The following is an 18,916-nucleotide window of genomic DNA, read 5'->3' as shown; positions in this document are numbered from 1 at the left end:
TAATCTTTATATATTGTGCATAGCATTTTATTGATTTTTTTTACATATTATACAATGGAAACGATATTGAAGCTGCTGAAACTGGACAGCTAGAGCGAAGTCCTATATTCTTTCTGATGTTGTACTTTCATGAAATTTTTCTTGTGTTTTCATCACAGCAAAGCTTTTCGGTCTGTCCTTATTAATATATTTCCATTTTTTCGCACAATTCACCAACATTATAGTTTAATATTAAACATAATATCATATTTCATCAACGATCTTGGTATAATTTCTGTTATACATTTTTCCATGTTAATCATACTTTCTTTAATATGCATGACATACAGCAAACAATAACTATAATACTTCGCACCAACGTATCGTGTGACAAACGTATCAGAACAGTGCGCATAAACGTTGAAGGCCCATTAAATAACTTTCATTGATAATAATATGTGTGCACTTATTGGACACTTGAAAATCGATTGAGCCCTTTATAAATGAGACGATTTTCAACAATAGGTATGATTTCGAGTTGGTGAATTTTACGCCATTGAAAAATTGCATATATTCTTTGTTCAGGGAAACATTGACATAATATCGAAGACTGCAGAAATTCGAGCTGCAGCTTTTTAGATCCGTCGTATTTAGAATGTATGAAGAAGGATAAAACTGATTTCACATTGACCAAGTTAAACACCATACGGGTACCGTCTCGTTCTTCGTTTATTGTCCTAATAGTTATTTTCGGGTGGACGATACTCTATGGCAATATGATTTTTTTTATATATACAAATTTGAGATTATGTTAGAATTTTTACAAAAAATAACAAAGGTATTCAATTGGAACATCGTGTGAAACATGAAATCAACCTTAACGAGATCGATTAACATTGATAAGTATCGATATGCGTGTGTCTGCGGGACAAGAAGTAATATAGGTATAATCTTTCAAAACGTTCGAAGGAGACAAACTACATTATAATCTAGAAAGCTTGATTATACTCTGTGCAACAGTTTTGTATTGGAAAATTGATTACCTCTGAAAATATATATTATGGCATCTTAAACTATGAAAAAAAAACGAAAACTGGAACCGATCGTTATAGCTTTCGTTGAAAAATATTCTCTCTAAAGCCAGACTGGAATCTACGTACTTTCTCTTGCGGACGCTTTTAATCTCTACATTAGACCATATCAACCTGAACAATTCCTACCAAGTGATTATTGTTCATTGCTTATTTTTTTTGGATAGTTCTGATATCTTATACACGGCATTATTCACCTCATTGGAAGCACAGCTTCATAATTTACTTCAATTAGGACAATATGTGAAAACTCAGAAATCATACAATATAAGAGAAAGTTTGCGTGTAATTTTTAACTCGTGATTCCGTGCAACAATTCGTAGTAGCGGCATGTTTTTCATATCAATTCATTGAAACTCCAAAAATGTATTTTTCTTTATGTTTTCATTGAGTTTTTAATTGGATTACCATTTCATACTGTGAAGGTCAGTATCTACGGTTTTCATTTCATTGTAGCAATAACTATTACGATATCTTATGTATTTAACAGTAATTTAATCTATATCTGTAGTTTTAACATAATTTAAACCATTAGGCTTAGCCCTGGCGAAATAATTTGAATATTCATACTTACAGGGCTGAGGAAATTTTCAAAAAAATTAAAATACAAATACATTTGTACATAAAACACATGTAATGAAATACATATTCAAGTATAGATTCTTGTTACGCTTCTATGGGGTAAAATACTCTAAGAAATACAAAAGTATTTCAAATACTGGATTTTAAAATACAAATGTAGTTCAAGTGACGATTTCTTTCAAACATGAGATATATTTTTTGCTTACATTTCATCGTTCCTTTTAGGAAATTATTGTTTCTTTTAAAAGAAAAATATAAATAAAATCTTTAAATAAAGTAATCGATACGATACTATAACAACTATTTTTGGAAAGTTCATTCAATAAATTGACAGACTCTCCAGCCCTGCATTAATACATACATACACGCATACACTTGAACACATCTTGCACATTTCACACATATTGCAAAAATTTAATCTTCTAGATTTCTAAAAGCTTGCTGAATATCTTCATGTAATTGGTCGAAGTCTTGTCTAATCTTAGCTTCGCCGTCTTTCACAGGGTCCTGAAAATAATTAGTTTATGATAAATTATATGTGTGTGTTATGGCATGATATAGCAATGGAACATTTTTTCCTTGAGGCATTAATAAATTACCTTGAATTTCATAGAGCTGAGCTGATATAGAATCGTTCCCATGCTATCTCGGATGACGTTCCATGTGATTTTGTTATCAGACTGGGCTGTCGACTCAACGGCATGTCGGGACATGTCGTAGAAAGCAATCATGTTTCTCAACATACCGACGGTTTTGTAGAATGGGCAGAAGCGATCGTAAGGAGAGTAACTGTGAGATAAAAAACATAGACATATTAGTAAAAAACAAACTATCGCTTAAAAAATATAAAAAGCAAATTTAATCACCTGTTTTGCTGTAAGAAATCGTCCTTAAGAAGCTTGGCAACCTCAAGAGTAATCTTGTCCGTCTCGGCGAGCGACGCTTTACCGACCAATTGCACAATTTCGGAAAGATCTTCTTCCTCCTGGAGGATCTCCTTGACTTTGGTACGCAGAGGCACGAACTCTTGAAAGTTCTTGTCATAGAAATCGTCCAGAGCACGGAGGTATTTGCTATAAGAGATGAGCCAGTTGATGGACGGGAAGTGCTTGCGCTGGGCGAGCTTCTTGTCGAGACCCCAGAACACTTGGACAATACCGAGGGTGGCGCTGGTCACGGGATCAGAGAAGTCACCACCGGGTGGGGATACGGCGCCGACAATACTGACCGAGCCCTCGCGGTCTGGATTACCCAGACACTTGACGCGTCCGGCACGCTCGTAGAAACTGGCAAGACGAGCACCGAGATAGGCTGGGTAACCGGAATCGGCAGGCATCTCAGCCAGACGACCAGAGATTTCTCGAAGAGCTTCGGCCCAACGAGACGTCGAGTCAGCCATCATGGACACGTTGTAACCCATGTCTCTGAAATACTCGGACAGGGTGATTCCGGTATAGATGGAAGCCTCACGAGCAGCGACAGGCATGTTGGATGTATTGGCGACCAGAGCGGTACGCTTCATGATGGACTCGGTCACGCCGTCGAGTTCGATGGTCAGCTCGGGGAAGTCACGAAGTACCTCGGACATCTCGTTACCACGCTCACCGCAACCGACGTAGATGATGACGTCCGAGTTGGAGTACTTGGACAGAGCTTGCGAGATGACGGTCTTGCCGCAACCGAAAGCTCCGGGAATGGCGGTGGTACCACCTTGTACGCAGGGGAACAGGGAGTCCAAAACACGCTGTCCAGTTAGCAGAGGGTGATTGGCCGGCAATTTCTCTGTGACTGGTCTTGGTTGACGTACAGGCCACACTTGGAGCATAGTGTATTTGGTCCTCTCTCCGTCGAATTCTGTTTCCAGAATGACGTCCTGAAAAAGAAAAATTTGTATACAAATTTGAAGATAGCAAAGTTCACACTGAATATTGATTCAATCAAATGCTTACTTCAACGGTGTAGTTTCCAGCAGGAGCAACATAAACAACGGTACCCTTATTTTTGGGTGGCAACATCATTTTATGTTTTACCAAGGTATTTTCATGGACAAGACCATAAATATCTCCACCAGTGATATGACTGCCAATTTTAATATTCATTGGGTTGAAATCCCATTGGTGTGTGCGAGAAAGAGATGGTGTATTAACACCTTTAGGGATGTAAATGGATTGTGTAAGTTCATTGATGTCTTTCAATGGACGTTGGATACCATCAAAAATACTGCCAAGAATACCAGGTCCAAGTTCTACTGACAAGGGTTTACCAGTACGTAAGACAGGGTCTCCAACAGTAACACCGCTGGTTTCTTCATAAACCTGAATGGTAGCCATGTCTCCTTCGAGACGAATGATTTCTCCTACAAGCTCATCATAGCCTACACGCACCAACTCGTACATAGCTGATCCAGACATTTTCTCTGCCGTAACGACTAAAATAGAAAATTATTTATTGTAATATTACAATGCTTTATGAAATAGAATTTTAGAAACTTTTAAAAGCTCACCAGGTCCAGAAACAGCATAGACATATCCAAACTTAGCCTCCCTCTCCTCATTGGACATCTTGGGCAACGTCATTTTGAGTTTTTAATCTGGAAATAGATGAATACTTCACTTTAATCAAGAATTCATATCAGCTGATCGCTAATTAATCAGTAATGGCCACAATTGATTTTTAAGGATAAAAAAAAATCAACTGCATTGAACTGAATGCACAAGTGATAATTATAAAAAAATTAAAGTAATAGTAGCCAACAAAAGCAAAAAAGTTGAGCGAATTCAGCATGTAAAAGCAAAGTAATTCGCTCGATTGAACAATCACGTGACGTACGTCTCGTTCTCACATGAGAAACTCGTACGTCGCGATAGTGCTGCAGAATCGAATATTATTTTGTCGCTTAGCTTTGCTTCAACGTTACCGACGAGGCCAACGAAATTCACAAATTTTTCACGAATTATCGTCAAGCTTTTGAAAAATATGGTACGAAAAAAGAAGAGAAACGAAAACACTTGTTGAAGCAGAAGACTCCGAAATTCGCGATATCTCGATTGTGTCACAATACGCAAAGAGGAAGAAACGTCTTTATCACCACTGCATTCCCGTTTTAGGATAAAATAAAATCCATCGGAGAAATGCAGAGAGAAGAGAAAAAAGCAAAGCATACCTTGGGCAATGGTCGAAATAAAAGCAAACAACAGTGCGGGGGCGAGAGACGTCAACGAATGTCGCGGATCTCAGAGACAGACTGTCTTGATGGCTCACGAGCTTCACCAACACTATGCGCTCTCGGCGCTGGCTTGCTGCTCTCACGTGAGTACCGATGCTTGGTATATAAGGCGTAGCCCGCGGAGCGCTGCTGCCTGCGATGTGCTGTATCAACGTCGCGCCGCGTTATTAAAGAGAAAAAGAGACAGAGCACACGGACGAGCAATGATATTGTACGTATTGTGTCTATATGTATTGTAAGTATGTTGCGTTGTGGCTGCAGCAGCAGCGAAAACGAAGCTCGCCGTCAATTATAATGCCGCGTATACACACTTTGCCATTAAGGTTTGTCTTATCTCGCGCGTCCATGCTTGTGACTATGACGAGTTCGTGGAGTCGCTAATTGTTGTTTGGGCGATAGCAATTAAGCCTAGCAGGTGATTTATATTGATTTTAAAGTCTTCTAAAATGGAGCGACGTTGCTCGACTCCGAAAAATGCTAATCTATTTGCGCAGCGCTAGGAGTCACGTAAAGCTTTTAATTGCGAGCAAGGATGAAGTTTTTTGCATTTAAAAAGCGCGAGCCATAGACTGTCGCCGCACGTATTTTTTGGTTTTACCCAACGAGTCACGCATACTTTCGCGACATTTGTTTAACAACAATAGGCCGAGGGTGTTATATTAGCGTAGCAGAAGCATCGCGGTGCACGTCACGCTCGAAACTTTGGGTCGTTTTGTTATTTAAAATTCGATTGTCGTGTCGTAGATATGATCGAGCGCGTCTGCTATTTCGGGGGCTTCTCTATGGGGGGCCCCGTCGTCGATGCGTGCAGCTTGCAAGAGCGTTTACAAGCTGTAATCAATAACACGTGAAGGCAGCTTTCGGGAATTGTTATGGCTGTTTTTACGAGGCGATTTTTCAACCGAAAGTTACGATGGCGCATAGTCGAGCACGCACACGATCGATATCAGCAGTAGTGGAGCACGTATATACACAGAGCTAGCACAGTGGGCTCGTATATGCATATATAGATACTACATGGATGCCAGAACTTGGGATTCGCGACGCCAAAATTATAACGCTCGTTTGCAGTGAGTGTTTACGCGAATGCGATATGGCTGGCTTACCTGGTGCTTTTTTCAAACGATGATACTTGGACTTTTGGAGTCTCGATGCCTTAGCTCGCACAAGACTTCTGCAGTGTTTTTCGGGCCACACGAGTTTTCAACTCGACTCTCGCAGGGGACTTGCAATTGCTCGCTCGCACTGCACACTCTCGCGCAAATTCGTCGCTACAAGTATGTGTGTGTGTGTGCGTGTCTACGTACAGCAATACACAGACTGACTGATCTAGAGAGAGCTACGGATATTATGCTTATTCTGTATGCTCCGTGTGTTATAATCTGTCCACGACGCTGCTGAATGCTGCTCGCGATTCGACGTTGTGTGTGTGAGTTGACGTGTGCTTGTGTTGGTGTCGAATACGATGATGGCAGGTGCTGGTCAGCTGACTGCACGTGTGCCCCGTCGTCTTGCGCCCGGCGGACGCGCCGAGCACTTTCGTCTGCGTCGGCGCAGCTTGGCGCCAAATTACGAATTTCGAATTGCGTCCCATGTCACTCGAGTCTTATCGTGCGCGTGACAATACCAAACGATATAGGATAACGTGTATGGCATGATTCGACGAAAAATATACACTTTATAATAGGTCGTTTACAATAGGTTAAAATGAAATTTCCAAGCGTTAATTATAGTGGCCATAACAGCGGAAAATGATCGCGTGAACTCTATTAAAATTGGTCAATGCATATATCGATCCATTATGATAAGCAGTTTTCTTTGGAACGGATTACGCGTACGTTGATAATAGCGAAACGCGCGTTATCGCCTTTCACAAACTGTAGATTATAAAGCATGCACGTATCGATTATTGTCTTGGCGAGGGAGACAATTCTTTCGATTTTTGAAGTAGACGGGAGCGCATCGATGCGGTAAAGCTCAGCTCGTGTGTATACGGATTTTCCAGTTCAGAAATTTATGCAAAAGCTTTCGCATTGAAACGTTTTTAGATGCGTTGGGTATGGAAACATAATTAATCGGTAATAATATGAGAAACTACATCGAAAAATGTATGTACCATTCTGTTTCCTCTCCGAGGAAACTCTGTGATGAGCTCGAAAATAAGTTTTTGATTCAGGCAACGTGGGACCGTTTGGTTTACATATTTGTAAACTAGATTGAATTCCCAACAAATGTTTAATAAATTTGGGTAATCTTCTCACTTACCTGATTTTTCACTAAGAATCGTTTTTACATTAGGAATTTGGGGTTTTTACTTATATTAATTGAAAAAAAATAGAAACAATTTATTTGAGAAAGCTTTTGGACAATAATTTGGCAGCAGTTTTTCATTCGTAAATTAATAATATAAATGGTTAGAGCATTACATACTAGGTGCGATTTTACAGAGATACGATGTAATTTTATAACAAAGCTTAAGCTTTCATAGCAATCTATTTTTAATTTTGTCCATTTATATGCGTTCGTCATAATTTGTAATGGTTGTACTATCTAAAATTTTCCGTTATTCAATGTAAGTTTTACAAAAATAATGAAGCCCAATCATTTTCGCCTTGATCTATAACTACCCAACAGATGCCAAACAAATCTTCACTTGTTAGATTATCGATGATTATTTCGCAGCAGAGAATCGCCAGTTGGTAGCGTTATGAAAGAATTCAATGCTCAGATTTGGGAAAGCTGTTCGACAACCACAAGGCAAAGTTATAAGAGCATAATAATACATGAACTGAAGCAATTAGGGGATGAATTCAAGTTTGTTTTTCATCATTTGTATTTTTACGTAAACGCGTAACTTGCTGAAATCTTACTGTATCAACGTCTAATTTATCGTTAGCCAATGTAAAAGTTACAAAAATTGTTTAATCCATCTGTACTTTTGACCAATGGTTACCGAGCAATTATTTCATATAGCAGAGAAGTGAAAATTGCGTGTCCACTGCATGTCAACTAGTGCATCAGGTCCAAGAAAAATTCAGGGCCGCAAAAATTCTCTTGCCTTTATCACACGTAACTTGATACCTTTCGAGTAATTTATTCGATCGTGTGAATGAAAAAAGTCTGCTACAGTTAGACGTCCATGGGTCGCTCATAGTGCATTTTTACTCTTCGCTCACGAAGTGTTTACCGCTACGCAAATATTTGTCAAAATCCACTGGCATCTTGAACGATCCGGTCAACTTAGCGAATATTTTCATGATCGTTGACGCGCCGTTTTGGTCTTTTTTGTCGATCAGGTGCTCAATGATAACCGGAGCAAGTTTTAATTCAGATATGTTTTGATTTTATGTTATCAACGAATTGGCATTCTGTGAGGATAACGAAGCTTTCGCCTTCAGTGAAATACTCAAGACAATATTGGAGTTGAATGTTCAAGCTATAATGTAAAGCACGAATCGCTTATACACATAATGTGAGCTTTTTCTATGTAAGCCTAAGCCGGTAAAAAAGAAAGCTCCAGAACGCGCGTGCTTATCAGCCGAGGCAAAATCGAATGCTTTAAAACTTTTCTGTTTTTCCCGGTCTAGTATAATAATATACCATGTTTTCTTTCTTTATTTTTCGACTGTTTGTCCCCGTTACTTTTGCTTCCGCAAAGAGGAAGCTTTGTGACGGACCGATTTTCGACTTTCATAACTAATAATCGTAGAGTACTTTTTACATATGGGTAAGGCTCAGAATTTTTTAAATAAACCTGCGCTCGTATGTCACCGATCTTGACGCGCTTTTGGTATGTTATAGTACATAGTAAAAGGTCCCAAAACCAAAATTTTATACCCCCTCCCCCCCTCCACCCTTATAAACGTCCATTTTCTATCTATATTTTTTCTGAAGGCCTGAACCAATTAAAAAATCTGAAAAAATTCACAAAATTACTTTTCAACAATCTAAACAACCTTGAATTTTTTCAGATTTTTTGAGTGCTTCAGGCCTTCAGAAAAAATCATTGAAAATTTTGAAAATTCATATAAGGCGTTAGGATGCAATACAAAGCCCGATCTTTTTTTTCACTCATTTTTTGCATCAAAATACATAACCTCAACTTTTTTCAGATTTTTTCAGAGAGGACTCTGACGTCTAGAGCCGAAAACCCCCATTTTTTAACGAAAATAAATTTTTTAGGACGATACGAAGCCTTGAAAAATCTGGAAAAAATTTTTTCTCGTTTTCTCCATCGAAATACATTACCTTGAATTTTTTTTGACAAAGATTCGTGCGAAATTCTGAAGACATTCATCACAGTTACATTATTTTTCAGATGTCTTCAGAATTTCGCTTTAATCTTTGTTATGCTCTAGAATGAGCTAGGAAGCTCCAATTGAAGTTTTGAAACGGTCAAAATTTATTTAAATTTGACGAGAAATTCGAAAAAAAATTTTCAAATTTTTTTACCGGAACCTCTGGGTTTCAGGAACCGTTTTTCATGAAAAAAGCATTTTTCAGCCATAGATGCTATCGCCTTCAATAAAAAAATTTGAAAGAATTCAAGGTAATGTATTTCGATGGAGAAAACGAGAAAAAATTTTTTCCAGATTTTTCAAGGCTTCGTATCGTCCTAAAAAATTTATTTTCGTTAAAAAATGGGGGTTTTCGGCTCTAGACGTCAGAGTCCTCTCTGAAAAAATCTGAAAAAAGTTGAGGTTATGTATTTTAATGCAAAAAATGAGTGAAAAAAAAGATCGGGCTTTGTATTGCATCCTAACGCCTTATATGAATTTTCAAAATTTTCAATGATTTTTTCTGAAGGCCTGAAGCACTCAAAAAATCTGAAAAAATTCAAGGTTGTTTAGATTGTTGAAAAGTAATTTTGTAAATTTTTTCAGATTTTTTAATTGGTTCAGGCCTTCAGAAAAAATATAGATAGAAAATGGAAGTTTATAAGGGTGGAGGGGGGGAGGGGGTATAAAATTTTGGTTTTGGGACCTTTTACTATGTACTATAACATACCAAAAGCGCGTCAAGATCGGTGACATACGAGGGCAGGTTTATTTAAAAAATTCTGAGCCTTACCCTTATTTATTGAGGGAACTACTTTAATTGTTACGTCATCGTGAAAAAAATTAGATAAAAATTATATATCAAAGAATAGAAGAACGTTGGCAATTGATTCCACAAACAGAAATAATGTATGATTACAAATATTTTGTGAGCAAATTAGAAAAGATAATATTAATATTTCCAAATTATTTTCAAGTTAAAAAAAAAGTATGAGGAAGCTACTTGCCAATACATTGGCAGCGGTTTTTTGTTTTGGCTTGCAAGTAAAAAACTTTGACAACGCGCTAGATAATGCACCAGGTCGGAAAAAGAAACATACGTATAAGGGAATTACGTAAACTTCATAAATAGCACAAAACGTCGGACGTTCTCTCTTGTACGCGCGACAAAACGAAGCCGAAAAGGAATCAAAGAAAAGAGTGACGTTTTCTTCCTTTGAGTTAATGCGCGCACGTATCAACTTTTTTTGACGGTTACCAGTGCGACTATATATACGTATATATAAACTTTCGTTGGTTGCGCCTGTGTCCGGGTCAGAGAATCGTGTCTTTCGGCGGGCGCGCGCTGCACAAAGCTGCTTTCGCGCTGCAGCTACACCTGCATGTTATATGCTTTAGGTACGGCATACGTACAATATATGAAAAACCTGGATACATCGTGTGTGTCCCGTACGTCAAAAAGAGAGAAAGATTCTTCGTGAGTGGCGCGAGCTTTTGCCAACGAGTACAGAATGTGTGTCGTGTACATGTGTTTCTTTGTTCGAGTTGCGCTGCGCCTGGTACATCATTAGCGAAAAAGGCCCCTGCTGCACCTGCGCTATTCTATACGAACACACGTCATTGTCAAATCTACGCGTTGTACGTATGATAAAGAGCTGCGAATGGCATACGTTACAAAGGATACGAGCCATCACGGCGGCAATTATATAATGTGTTGTAAACAACGCCTCGAGCTAAAACCGAGCTAATTAAACGACAGCGTCAGTTGCAGCAGGCGCTCGGCCGCAGCTTATACTTTATGCATGGAAGTGTATGCGCGTATGCAGTGCTGGAACGTACCTTGCCGATAATCTGCGTATGACTGCGCATTTGCATGTTCCTTTCGTGCGATGTATAGCCGATCGTTTTTTTTCTCGTTCGTTTAAGCCGCTTTTTTTCCAGAGACTTGCCGAAATTATGATTAACTGCGAACGCGTTTGTGTGTGGACTTTATTAGCAAATATGTATAGCGTACACAAAAGATATTTTTCAAGCGAAACCTGCTCTGCTGTCGAAAAGAGTGACACGTGTACGTTCGTGTATTTTTCATGGTATACTTATTAAACTAAGAGTACAAATATGTGGCGCAGGTGTCCTCCGCATTTTCATTTTTGAAACGAATCAAAATCTGGTCTGCTGCTCGCTCAACTACGAACTTGGGTAGTTCTACTGCGACGATAAAATTTACCAAGAGCTTCGTATTACGATATAATATTTTCCATCGCCTCCTTTGACGCTCGTTTATCTTCTCCCTTTTCCCTCTTCTTTTTTCGTCAAGCGTCATTATAAAAGAGAGTTAAACCTGGCCCACTTTATATGCATCGTTGATTCTCTCCTCTGCATTATATATGTAGCCGCGAGAATCGTGTATAAGTCGCCGCAAAGAACGCGCGTATAGCTATTCCGAGAGCGTGAGTTCTCGTGCGTTAAAAAAGGAAAAATGTGTAAACTATAACATATCAAACATGTTAGCGAATGCACGCGCACATGCACAAGCGATGCTTTTGTAAGTCAATTCGAGTATTTAATCGATTTTCTCAACGTACGTTGGTGGGTTTTTTAATTGAAAAGGCGAATAAATACACTTTTGGATACAACGTTTTCTATCTCTCTCTGTAACGAAACTTTAACGAATAAAAAAGAAGATGAAAAAAGTACAGTATATCTACAAAACTTGGCTGTACACCTGCAAGCTCAAGAGGGAAAAAAAGATTCAATTTCAAAATAATGAGGTACTCGTGGATGTATATATGGAAGGAGAGAGAAAAAAAGAGAGTCTAAATGAACAAACAAACTAACAACTGATAGATTGTATACGTGTCCGTGTGCGAGTGCAAGAGCTCGTGTTGGCGCTGTATTTGTCGAGGGATTATATACATCGTGCGCACAAGCGTGTATAAACAATATATATACGGAGTAGCAGCAAGTTGACTCTTTTCTTCCAGGTCAGTCAACGTGTCACGAGCAAAAAGAAAAAACAAACCAAGAGTGGGTATATAATATATAGGATCAGAAGAGCGCGAAAAAGAAATAGAAATAGGGGAGAAGAGAGACAGAGAGAGAGAGAGCAAAGTTGCACAACAGGTTACAACTATACTATAGAAAATCACTCCTTCTCTCATATATATACGACTTCGGGATTGCATTGAATCGCGCGCGCTGCGCATTTATCCTTGCATTGTTGAGCTTTTTTGTCTCGCTTCGTCTCTCCGTCCTATCGGCACATACGCGTATACACAATTGCAATTGGGGCCAACTGCAAGAGAGAGAGAGAGAGAGAGCGCCGCGAGGACTCGTACGTAGATATACGTCGCGAGTGTGTCATTTTTTTCTCCCACCCACCCACTCTCACAGCAGCCCTTTGCGCTGAGTACCTTCGGGATTTCTGTCAAATGGAAAATCGTGAAAAATCATATCCTCATTGTTGTCGTGAGATGGCTGAGGGAGGAAGAAGAAGACAAAAAAAAACAATAAAATGTAAACGTTAGGATTGAAAAAGATAGTCGTAATAAATTTTCAGCTGGAAAAGGGCGGATTTAGCATGTTTCATGCGAAAGCACGTACTTCAAAGTGTAATATAAAAGCCGTCGTGAACGATGATATTAACGCGCAAGTTCATCGAAGCACACGCTCGTGACGTACAGGTTTACAGGTATCTTACGGCTCTCTGTAACCATAAAGATGTTTCACGAGTGAAATGTGCAAATTGCTTTTGCTCCGTGCTATATATGCCGTTTGTTGCTTACGAATGAATTTCATAATATTAAAAAAACAAAAATATTAAACCACACACAAAGCTGGATCAAACGGGCTAAAATATTTTTAATAATCCGCTTTACTTGTGTACAGGCGGCACGCCGCGTGCGCATATAGGCAAAAAGCTGTCGGGATCGTCAAATTCTTTTCCCGAGAACGAAGTACGAAAAAATCGTTTTCCTTTTAAAAGTTAAACTTTCATACACGCGCGCGTGCTTACGTACATATGTATATATCGAGAAAGAGAAGGGAGAGCGATTTTTCGGCCAGGCGACGCCGAGACGCGCCAGAGAGTCGCGGCGCGTTGGCTTTTTTCTGTGCCGCAGCACTGGTACTGCTAGCGTATCCTTTGTCCTCCGGCGTCCTATCGAGTCCCGTCGTCTCTCTTTCGCTATCGCAGAAAAAAACATACCGCATAAAAGCTCGAATCCCGAGTGTCCTTTAAATAGTAGATATGCGGGGCGATCGAACGGCGGAGCTCTGCGTAAATGCCAACTAAAATCCTTTTCTTTTATTTTTTGATTGTATCCACCTCGAGTCGAGTCTCGAGTATAGAATCAATACGTGAGAAATGAGTTTACGCGCTCTGTAAACACGCGGCTCGGCCGAAGGGCGACAAAACGATCGGATATTTGTGCAGCAGCGAGTGTACTATATATAAAGTTGTCGCTATACGCTTTATATTGCTGTGCGCGGGACATCGTTAAAGTACATTTTTCATGCGCCTATCGAATAAAGCAATCGTCCTCGCGCGTCTGCAAACTCTTTTTTTTCTCATTATTTATAACTCGCTCGGGCTCTCCGCGATTGACACTTTTTCTCAAAATTACCCAGGGCACGAGGAGAGAAAAAAAACCGTCAATGTCACGAGTCGAGTATTAATTCAATGAGATTCGAGTGGCACGTGTACGTATATTGTATACATGCTGCATGTATATTTATTTATTGATCGATCAAGTGCATGCTCGCCTCATCAACAAGCTGCACGTTGCTTATAGGCCGCGTGTAAAGAGAGACAAGCCCTTAACCCTCGCGAAGCTGTATACATACACAGACACACACAAGGAGTGTCTTATATACCGCGCGGTGCTGTGAAATCAATTGTCGAGCAGTTCGGCCGGTGGTCCGAACACGTCACGTCGCACGACGTAGACTGCATATGTCCGTGTGTGTGTGGGTGTGGGTGGGTGGGTGGCTGCCCCAAGCTTGACGGAGAGACGGAATGCGGCTTTGGACAAGTGCCAAACGCTCTGGCCCACATAGCAATAATCAAACTTCGCGTGTGCTTTCTTCTTCTTCTTCTTCGTTTTCTTCTAGTTTAAAAAAACTCGCACAGGAAAAAAAGTATATAAGTATGTGCCATCGCTCCGCTGCGCCTTATGCAAAGAAAAAAGATAACGGGATAGAGGAAGACGAGAGATTCTTATCGTTGATGCTCTTCAGGCATGCCTACACGTTTGACGGATCAAGAGATCGCGAGAAGACGTTCGAGAGCTAAGACGAAGCATACACACACACACGCAAAGCCAAGGCGAAAAAAATAACACAGTTTTTTCGTGGCTCAAACACCCTCGACTCTGCTGTAATTACGGTATACACGTGCACTTGTCAAAGCAACGCGCGTACACGATATACTATGTGTGTCTGTGTTTGTTTATGAATGTACACGTACGTTGTGCCTTACACACGATGTATATCTCCGAGGATGGCGAGTGAAATTTCAGTTGCTATCGCCGATCGAGGCCAGGGGCACTGCAGTAAAAGAGAATTACGTGCATGATTCCGATAATTATCTGTATAGCACTTAAAAGCATTAGAATTAGACATCGCCCCTGTTGTCCTCCGATGTGCCTGTATATTTATATTTTATTTTTATTTTTTTTTTTACTTGCACGCTCGCGCTGGGCATATAACCCACTGTACGTATCGAGCTCACTTTCGAGTACATGCGGGTTGGTCGGTTGTCGAGACAAAGAATAAAAAAACGAAGCTGCAGTGGAATAAGCCAATCGATATAATTTGAATTTCTGCCAATTTTCAATGGTTCGCTATACGTATGTCACGACGATCCCGCAAGCGCTTTACACGTATTTAATACGTAATGGTACGCGCACGTAACGACGAAAGATAATTGCATTAAGAAGGATAGATATGTGTACATTCAATTATAACTAATAGTTAATGCCAGTCGCGCACCTGCCAATTACGCCATGATTATCTTTCACTGCAATCGCGAATTATTATATCCGTTCGATCATGTAATTTTCATAAATTTTCATCTTTTTTACGCATGTGCTTGCGAGCTTTATAAGTTCGTGCGGAGCTTGATGGAAAAGTTGCGAGCGAGCTGCGCACGTCATATTGAAAAAGTCAAATTTAATTCAGCCAGTCGAACGCACACATTGCACGCGCAGCAGCACGTATTTACGGGGAAAAAACGGCTATTTTCCATGTTTTTCTTCTTCTCTCTTCTTTTTTCGTCGTACCGCATGTAGCCTTCCCCGTATAAGCAAATTTTGCATTTCTCCGGTATCCGGGGAGCGAGAAGGCTTCTTGGTAGCGAGCCAGAATCGACGGTATTTTTTTCCCCTCTCTTTACAGATTTCGTTTTCGAATTGGCCGTATATACAATATATCAAGCGAGCTTGAGCGCAGGTAGGTATATATAAGCGTGTGTTTACGTATACACGCACACGTGCTGCACAAGGACTGGCAACACGCTGCTGCTCGCTCTGCAGTTGGAGTATTTTCATTACGAGATTCGACAGAATGAATGAATAGCGGCGCTTCGATACAACTACGCTAATGAAATGGCCGTTCTCAGTCGAGTGAGAAAATTCGACCGTCCCGATTGGCCAGCAAAAAAAAAGGTTGAAAGAAAGAAAATCGGGACACGAGCGAGCGAGCGCTATATACAAGTATAGGAAGAGTCTGTACGCGATATCATATATATATACATAGAATGCGACGAGCTAGGCGAGAGCAATCGATAGGATACATGCCCGACGCGACGGCGCCAAGCATTACTGGCCTGCCTGCCGTTCGCGTTGCCGCCGCCGTATGAGATCTCGTTTACGCGCTACTGAAGCCGCAATAGCAAGTTGTTGTTGCTGCTACTGCTACCGAAGCCTATGTATGTTATACGTGAATACATACATGCGTACACGGCGATTGATCGGATACTCTTTCTGTTTGCTTTCTTTTTTTACTTTTACTCATGGGTATATTTTTATTTTTTAATATCGATATGTACTATCGCGCCGATAGCTAGATCTGTTTATTTGCGATGCTAGGAGCAGAATTTCCCGATGCCTTGAAATATTTATTGTCATATACGCAGCGGATATTTGCCCATAATTTTGACCTGGACGTGTTGTATTATAGGTGCATTGATCAAGGGCGCACCTCTGTGTGCCTCTTGAAAATGTACATAAATATTTATAGCTTTTTTTCCCAGGCGCGTCAACAATACGAAAATTTGCACAGTGCGTGGGGAAGTATAAAGTCGGAGCGAGAAAAATAGTTGCATATATACGGACCGGAGAGCTTGCGTCATTGTCAAGAGTGAAAGGCAATATATCATGTTGATTCAATCAACACTTTTACTTTTGTTCAAGTCCTTTGATACTCTACATCGCAAAATTAAAGTGGATTTAAGCTCGCGAGATGAAAATGCTCTCTTTCTCTATTTTTTTTTCTCCGGGCCCGCAAGCGTCCTTTGGGATTACATCTCGATAATTAGTTCACCCTCGATCCCCGATATATCCTGAAAATGCCTTTTTTCCTCACCTCCGGTAACTTTTCGGTTTTCTAGATAGCCTCGAGTTCTCGAAAAGCTCGTTCGTAAAAGTTAGAATATATACCCAGCAGCCAGCGTGGCGCGGCCCAGCCAGGCTATTTCCTTCGCGCTGCATAGATAGCACGAAGATATAAGAGAGTTCCGTTTAAGTCCAACGGAAGACGGGCAAAATTGCTCGGGCTCTTTTTTTCGTTGTTCCTCGAAGAGCTGCGTTACGCTGATATAAAACAAGCGAGAAAACAAATTAGTTCGGCGTGTCATAATTGTTGTTGTTGATGCGATACAGGCGAGAAAACAAATTAGTTCGGTGTGTCATAATTGTCACACAGCTGGTAATTTTCGTAACGATTAAAAAATTGTACCTCTTTTTATACGTAATTTATATCCTCTTTTGGGATTAATTGAAACGAGAGAGTCCCGATGCTCGTCCGCGCCAAATGACGAAACAGAAATTTAATGAAAAAAAGTGTACTATTTCACAGCATCTGATATTATGCTATTTGATGTTTCCCCGTGGAGTTATATTTTCTCTCTCTCTCTCTCTCTCCTCTTTTCGCCGAGAGAATCCCCCGCATTCGTGAGGCAAGTTTTATCAAATAGACATTTTTTATGGATATTAATGTCAGTGGCGCAAGCTCGTTGCACTAGCTCGTTACTATACATGTGTACGCTATATAGTTTCATTCTCTATGCGTGCGTAAATTTTCGTATATCTTTGGAATGTTTTTTCCTGGGCATAGAACTGATGTTGCAACGAAAAGCAAGAAACTCTACCTCGACCGCGCGCAACCCATTAAATTTCGTTAGATGTACAAATTTCACGTCTATTCAAATCTAATGCTTGAAAAGATCGACATAAGTAGATATGGTTTTGGTGCTGCATTTAGAATGACCGCGCACTGAACAAATGTGGAATATGACTTGAGTATTGTTTTTCAATCTATTTTCTTGTCGGAAATACAAAGTGTTATTTTTTAAGTCGCGTACTTGAGTCGCTTAAAAATTAAAGAAATACAAATTTTAAAAAGTTGCACCCTTCAGCCCATCGTCCGCGAGTAAACCATAATTAGACAATGTTTTCAAAAATGTAAAAAGAGGCGCTGAATGCATCGTACGCCTTCTACCCAAAACATTTGAGTTATGTGAAGAATCTACACTCACAAGACACAATGTAATTTTGGAAAATCTTACTCACATGAACATTCTTGAATTGTTCAAACAACAATAATACATTAATTTGATAATGAAATTTGGGATGAATCAAGGACATAGGTATGAGATAGGACACATCTATATGTCCTTGATTCATAATGAGTATAATGATGCGATGTACTGGGTTCATAACGAGAAGTAACATTGATATACTGTATGTAAGTATCACTGTATGTAACTACTTCTTGTGTCCACTCCTCACGAAATCCTTCCATAAACTTCGTAAGCTAACTCTTTCAATTGATTTTCGAATAAACGAAGATTTAACATGATCAAAAGTCGATAAAAAAGCTCTTAAAGTAGTGACTACATTCAGTGTATTCATTCCATCCGATTGAAGCATATCGTATATCTATTGATGGATGGACAGTAAAAGTTCAACTCTTGGCTGAGGTAAAAAATTACTTACCAAACAATCTGTTACTATTTATGTCCATTTTTTTTTCAATGACAAATTGTTGAAGGATAAAGTTTAGCTCTAATTTCTAAGACATATAATTTTATCACGCCGCGGCACATACAGTACAATACCATTGTGTAAAGGCTGGAAATTCGGGCAGAGAGAGAGAGAGAGAGAGAGAGAGAGAGAGAATTAATAAGCGCATCCAGTACACCGCAGTTGCGTAAATCTCCGAGATGAAAAGGCCATTATTCGCCGTGCAGCCGCAAGCACGCGTCGCTGTTTTTCTTTTTGTCGTCATGGCATATACGTATGGGTGTACCTGCAGTATTCTTTGTCGGACGAGTGATCGAGCACTACCACTGTGGCAGCTATATAGGCGCGGCGGCCACCTACTGCTGCTGCTGCTGTTGCTGCTGCTGTTGCTGCTTATTCAACCGACTCGCTGAGCACGTTATGCATGCGCCGAACGCACTGCCTCGAAAGCTCCGTGTCCCTCGGTATACGCCAGCGTCATTTTTTTGTTCGTTTCATTTACTTCTTTTCCGATTCATT

At 40.0% G+C, this 18,916-nt stretch overlaps 1 protein-coding gene across 2 annotated transcripts; it reads right to left on the bottom strand.

Annotated features, from left to right (window-relative positions):
- Positions 1 to 11: 11 nt before the first annotated feature.
- Positions 12 to 6,309, bottom strand: LOC106648943 (V-type proton ATPase catalytic subunit A). 2 transcript variants are annotated; one of them, XM_014366147.2, is made up of 6 exons: positions 5,985 to 6,309; positions 4,156 to 4,242; positions 3,602 to 4,080; positions 2,519 to 3,525; positions 2,252 to 2,441; positions 12 to 2,159 (listed from the first exon to the last, which is right to left on the bottom strand). In XM_014366147.2, exons 2-6 carry the CDS (start codon positions 4,226 to 4,228, stop codon positions 2,067 to 2,069), a joined length of 1,842 nt encoding a protein of 613 aa, XP_014221633.1. In that variant the 5' UTR covers positions 4,229 to 4,242; positions 5,985 to 6,309; the 3' UTR covers positions 12 to 2,066. The 2 variants fall into 2 exon arrangements, with proteins under 2 accessions (XP_014221633.1, XP_014221634.1); XM_014366148.2 differs by lacking the exon at positions 5,985 to 6,309 and adding an exon at positions 4,816 to 4,990.
- Positions 6,310 to 18,916: the final 12,607 nt, after the last annotated feature.

Source organism: Trichogramma pretiosum, unplaced genomic scaffold (genome assembly GCF_000599845.2).
Source record: "Trichogramma pretiosum strain Unisexual culture from Peru unplaced genomic scaffold, Tpre_2.0 scaffold22, whole genome shotgun sequence".
Taxonomy (NCBI): Eukaryota; Metazoa; Arthropoda; class Insecta; order Hymenoptera; family Trichogrammatidae; genus Trichogramma; species Trichogramma pretiosum.
The sequence above is the reverse complement of the archived record's forward strand: the minus strand, read 5'-3'. Positions and strand labels throughout refer to the sequence as shown.

Excerpts from the sequence above, each read along its gene's own strand:
- LOC106648943 (XM_014366147.2), bottom strand. The coding sequence starts at position 4,228 with ATGACGTTGCCCAAGATGTCCAATGAGGAGAGGGAGGCTAAGTTTGGA. Across the intron at positions 4,081-4,155 it reads CTATGCTGTTTCTGGACCTG|TCGTTACGGCAGAGAAAATG; the intron begins GTGAGCTTTTAA and ends TTTCTATTTTAG. Across the intron at positions 2,442-2,518 it reads GATTTCTTACAGCAAAACAG|TTACTCTCCTTACGATCGCT; the intron begins GTGATTAAATTT and ends TTTATCTCACAG.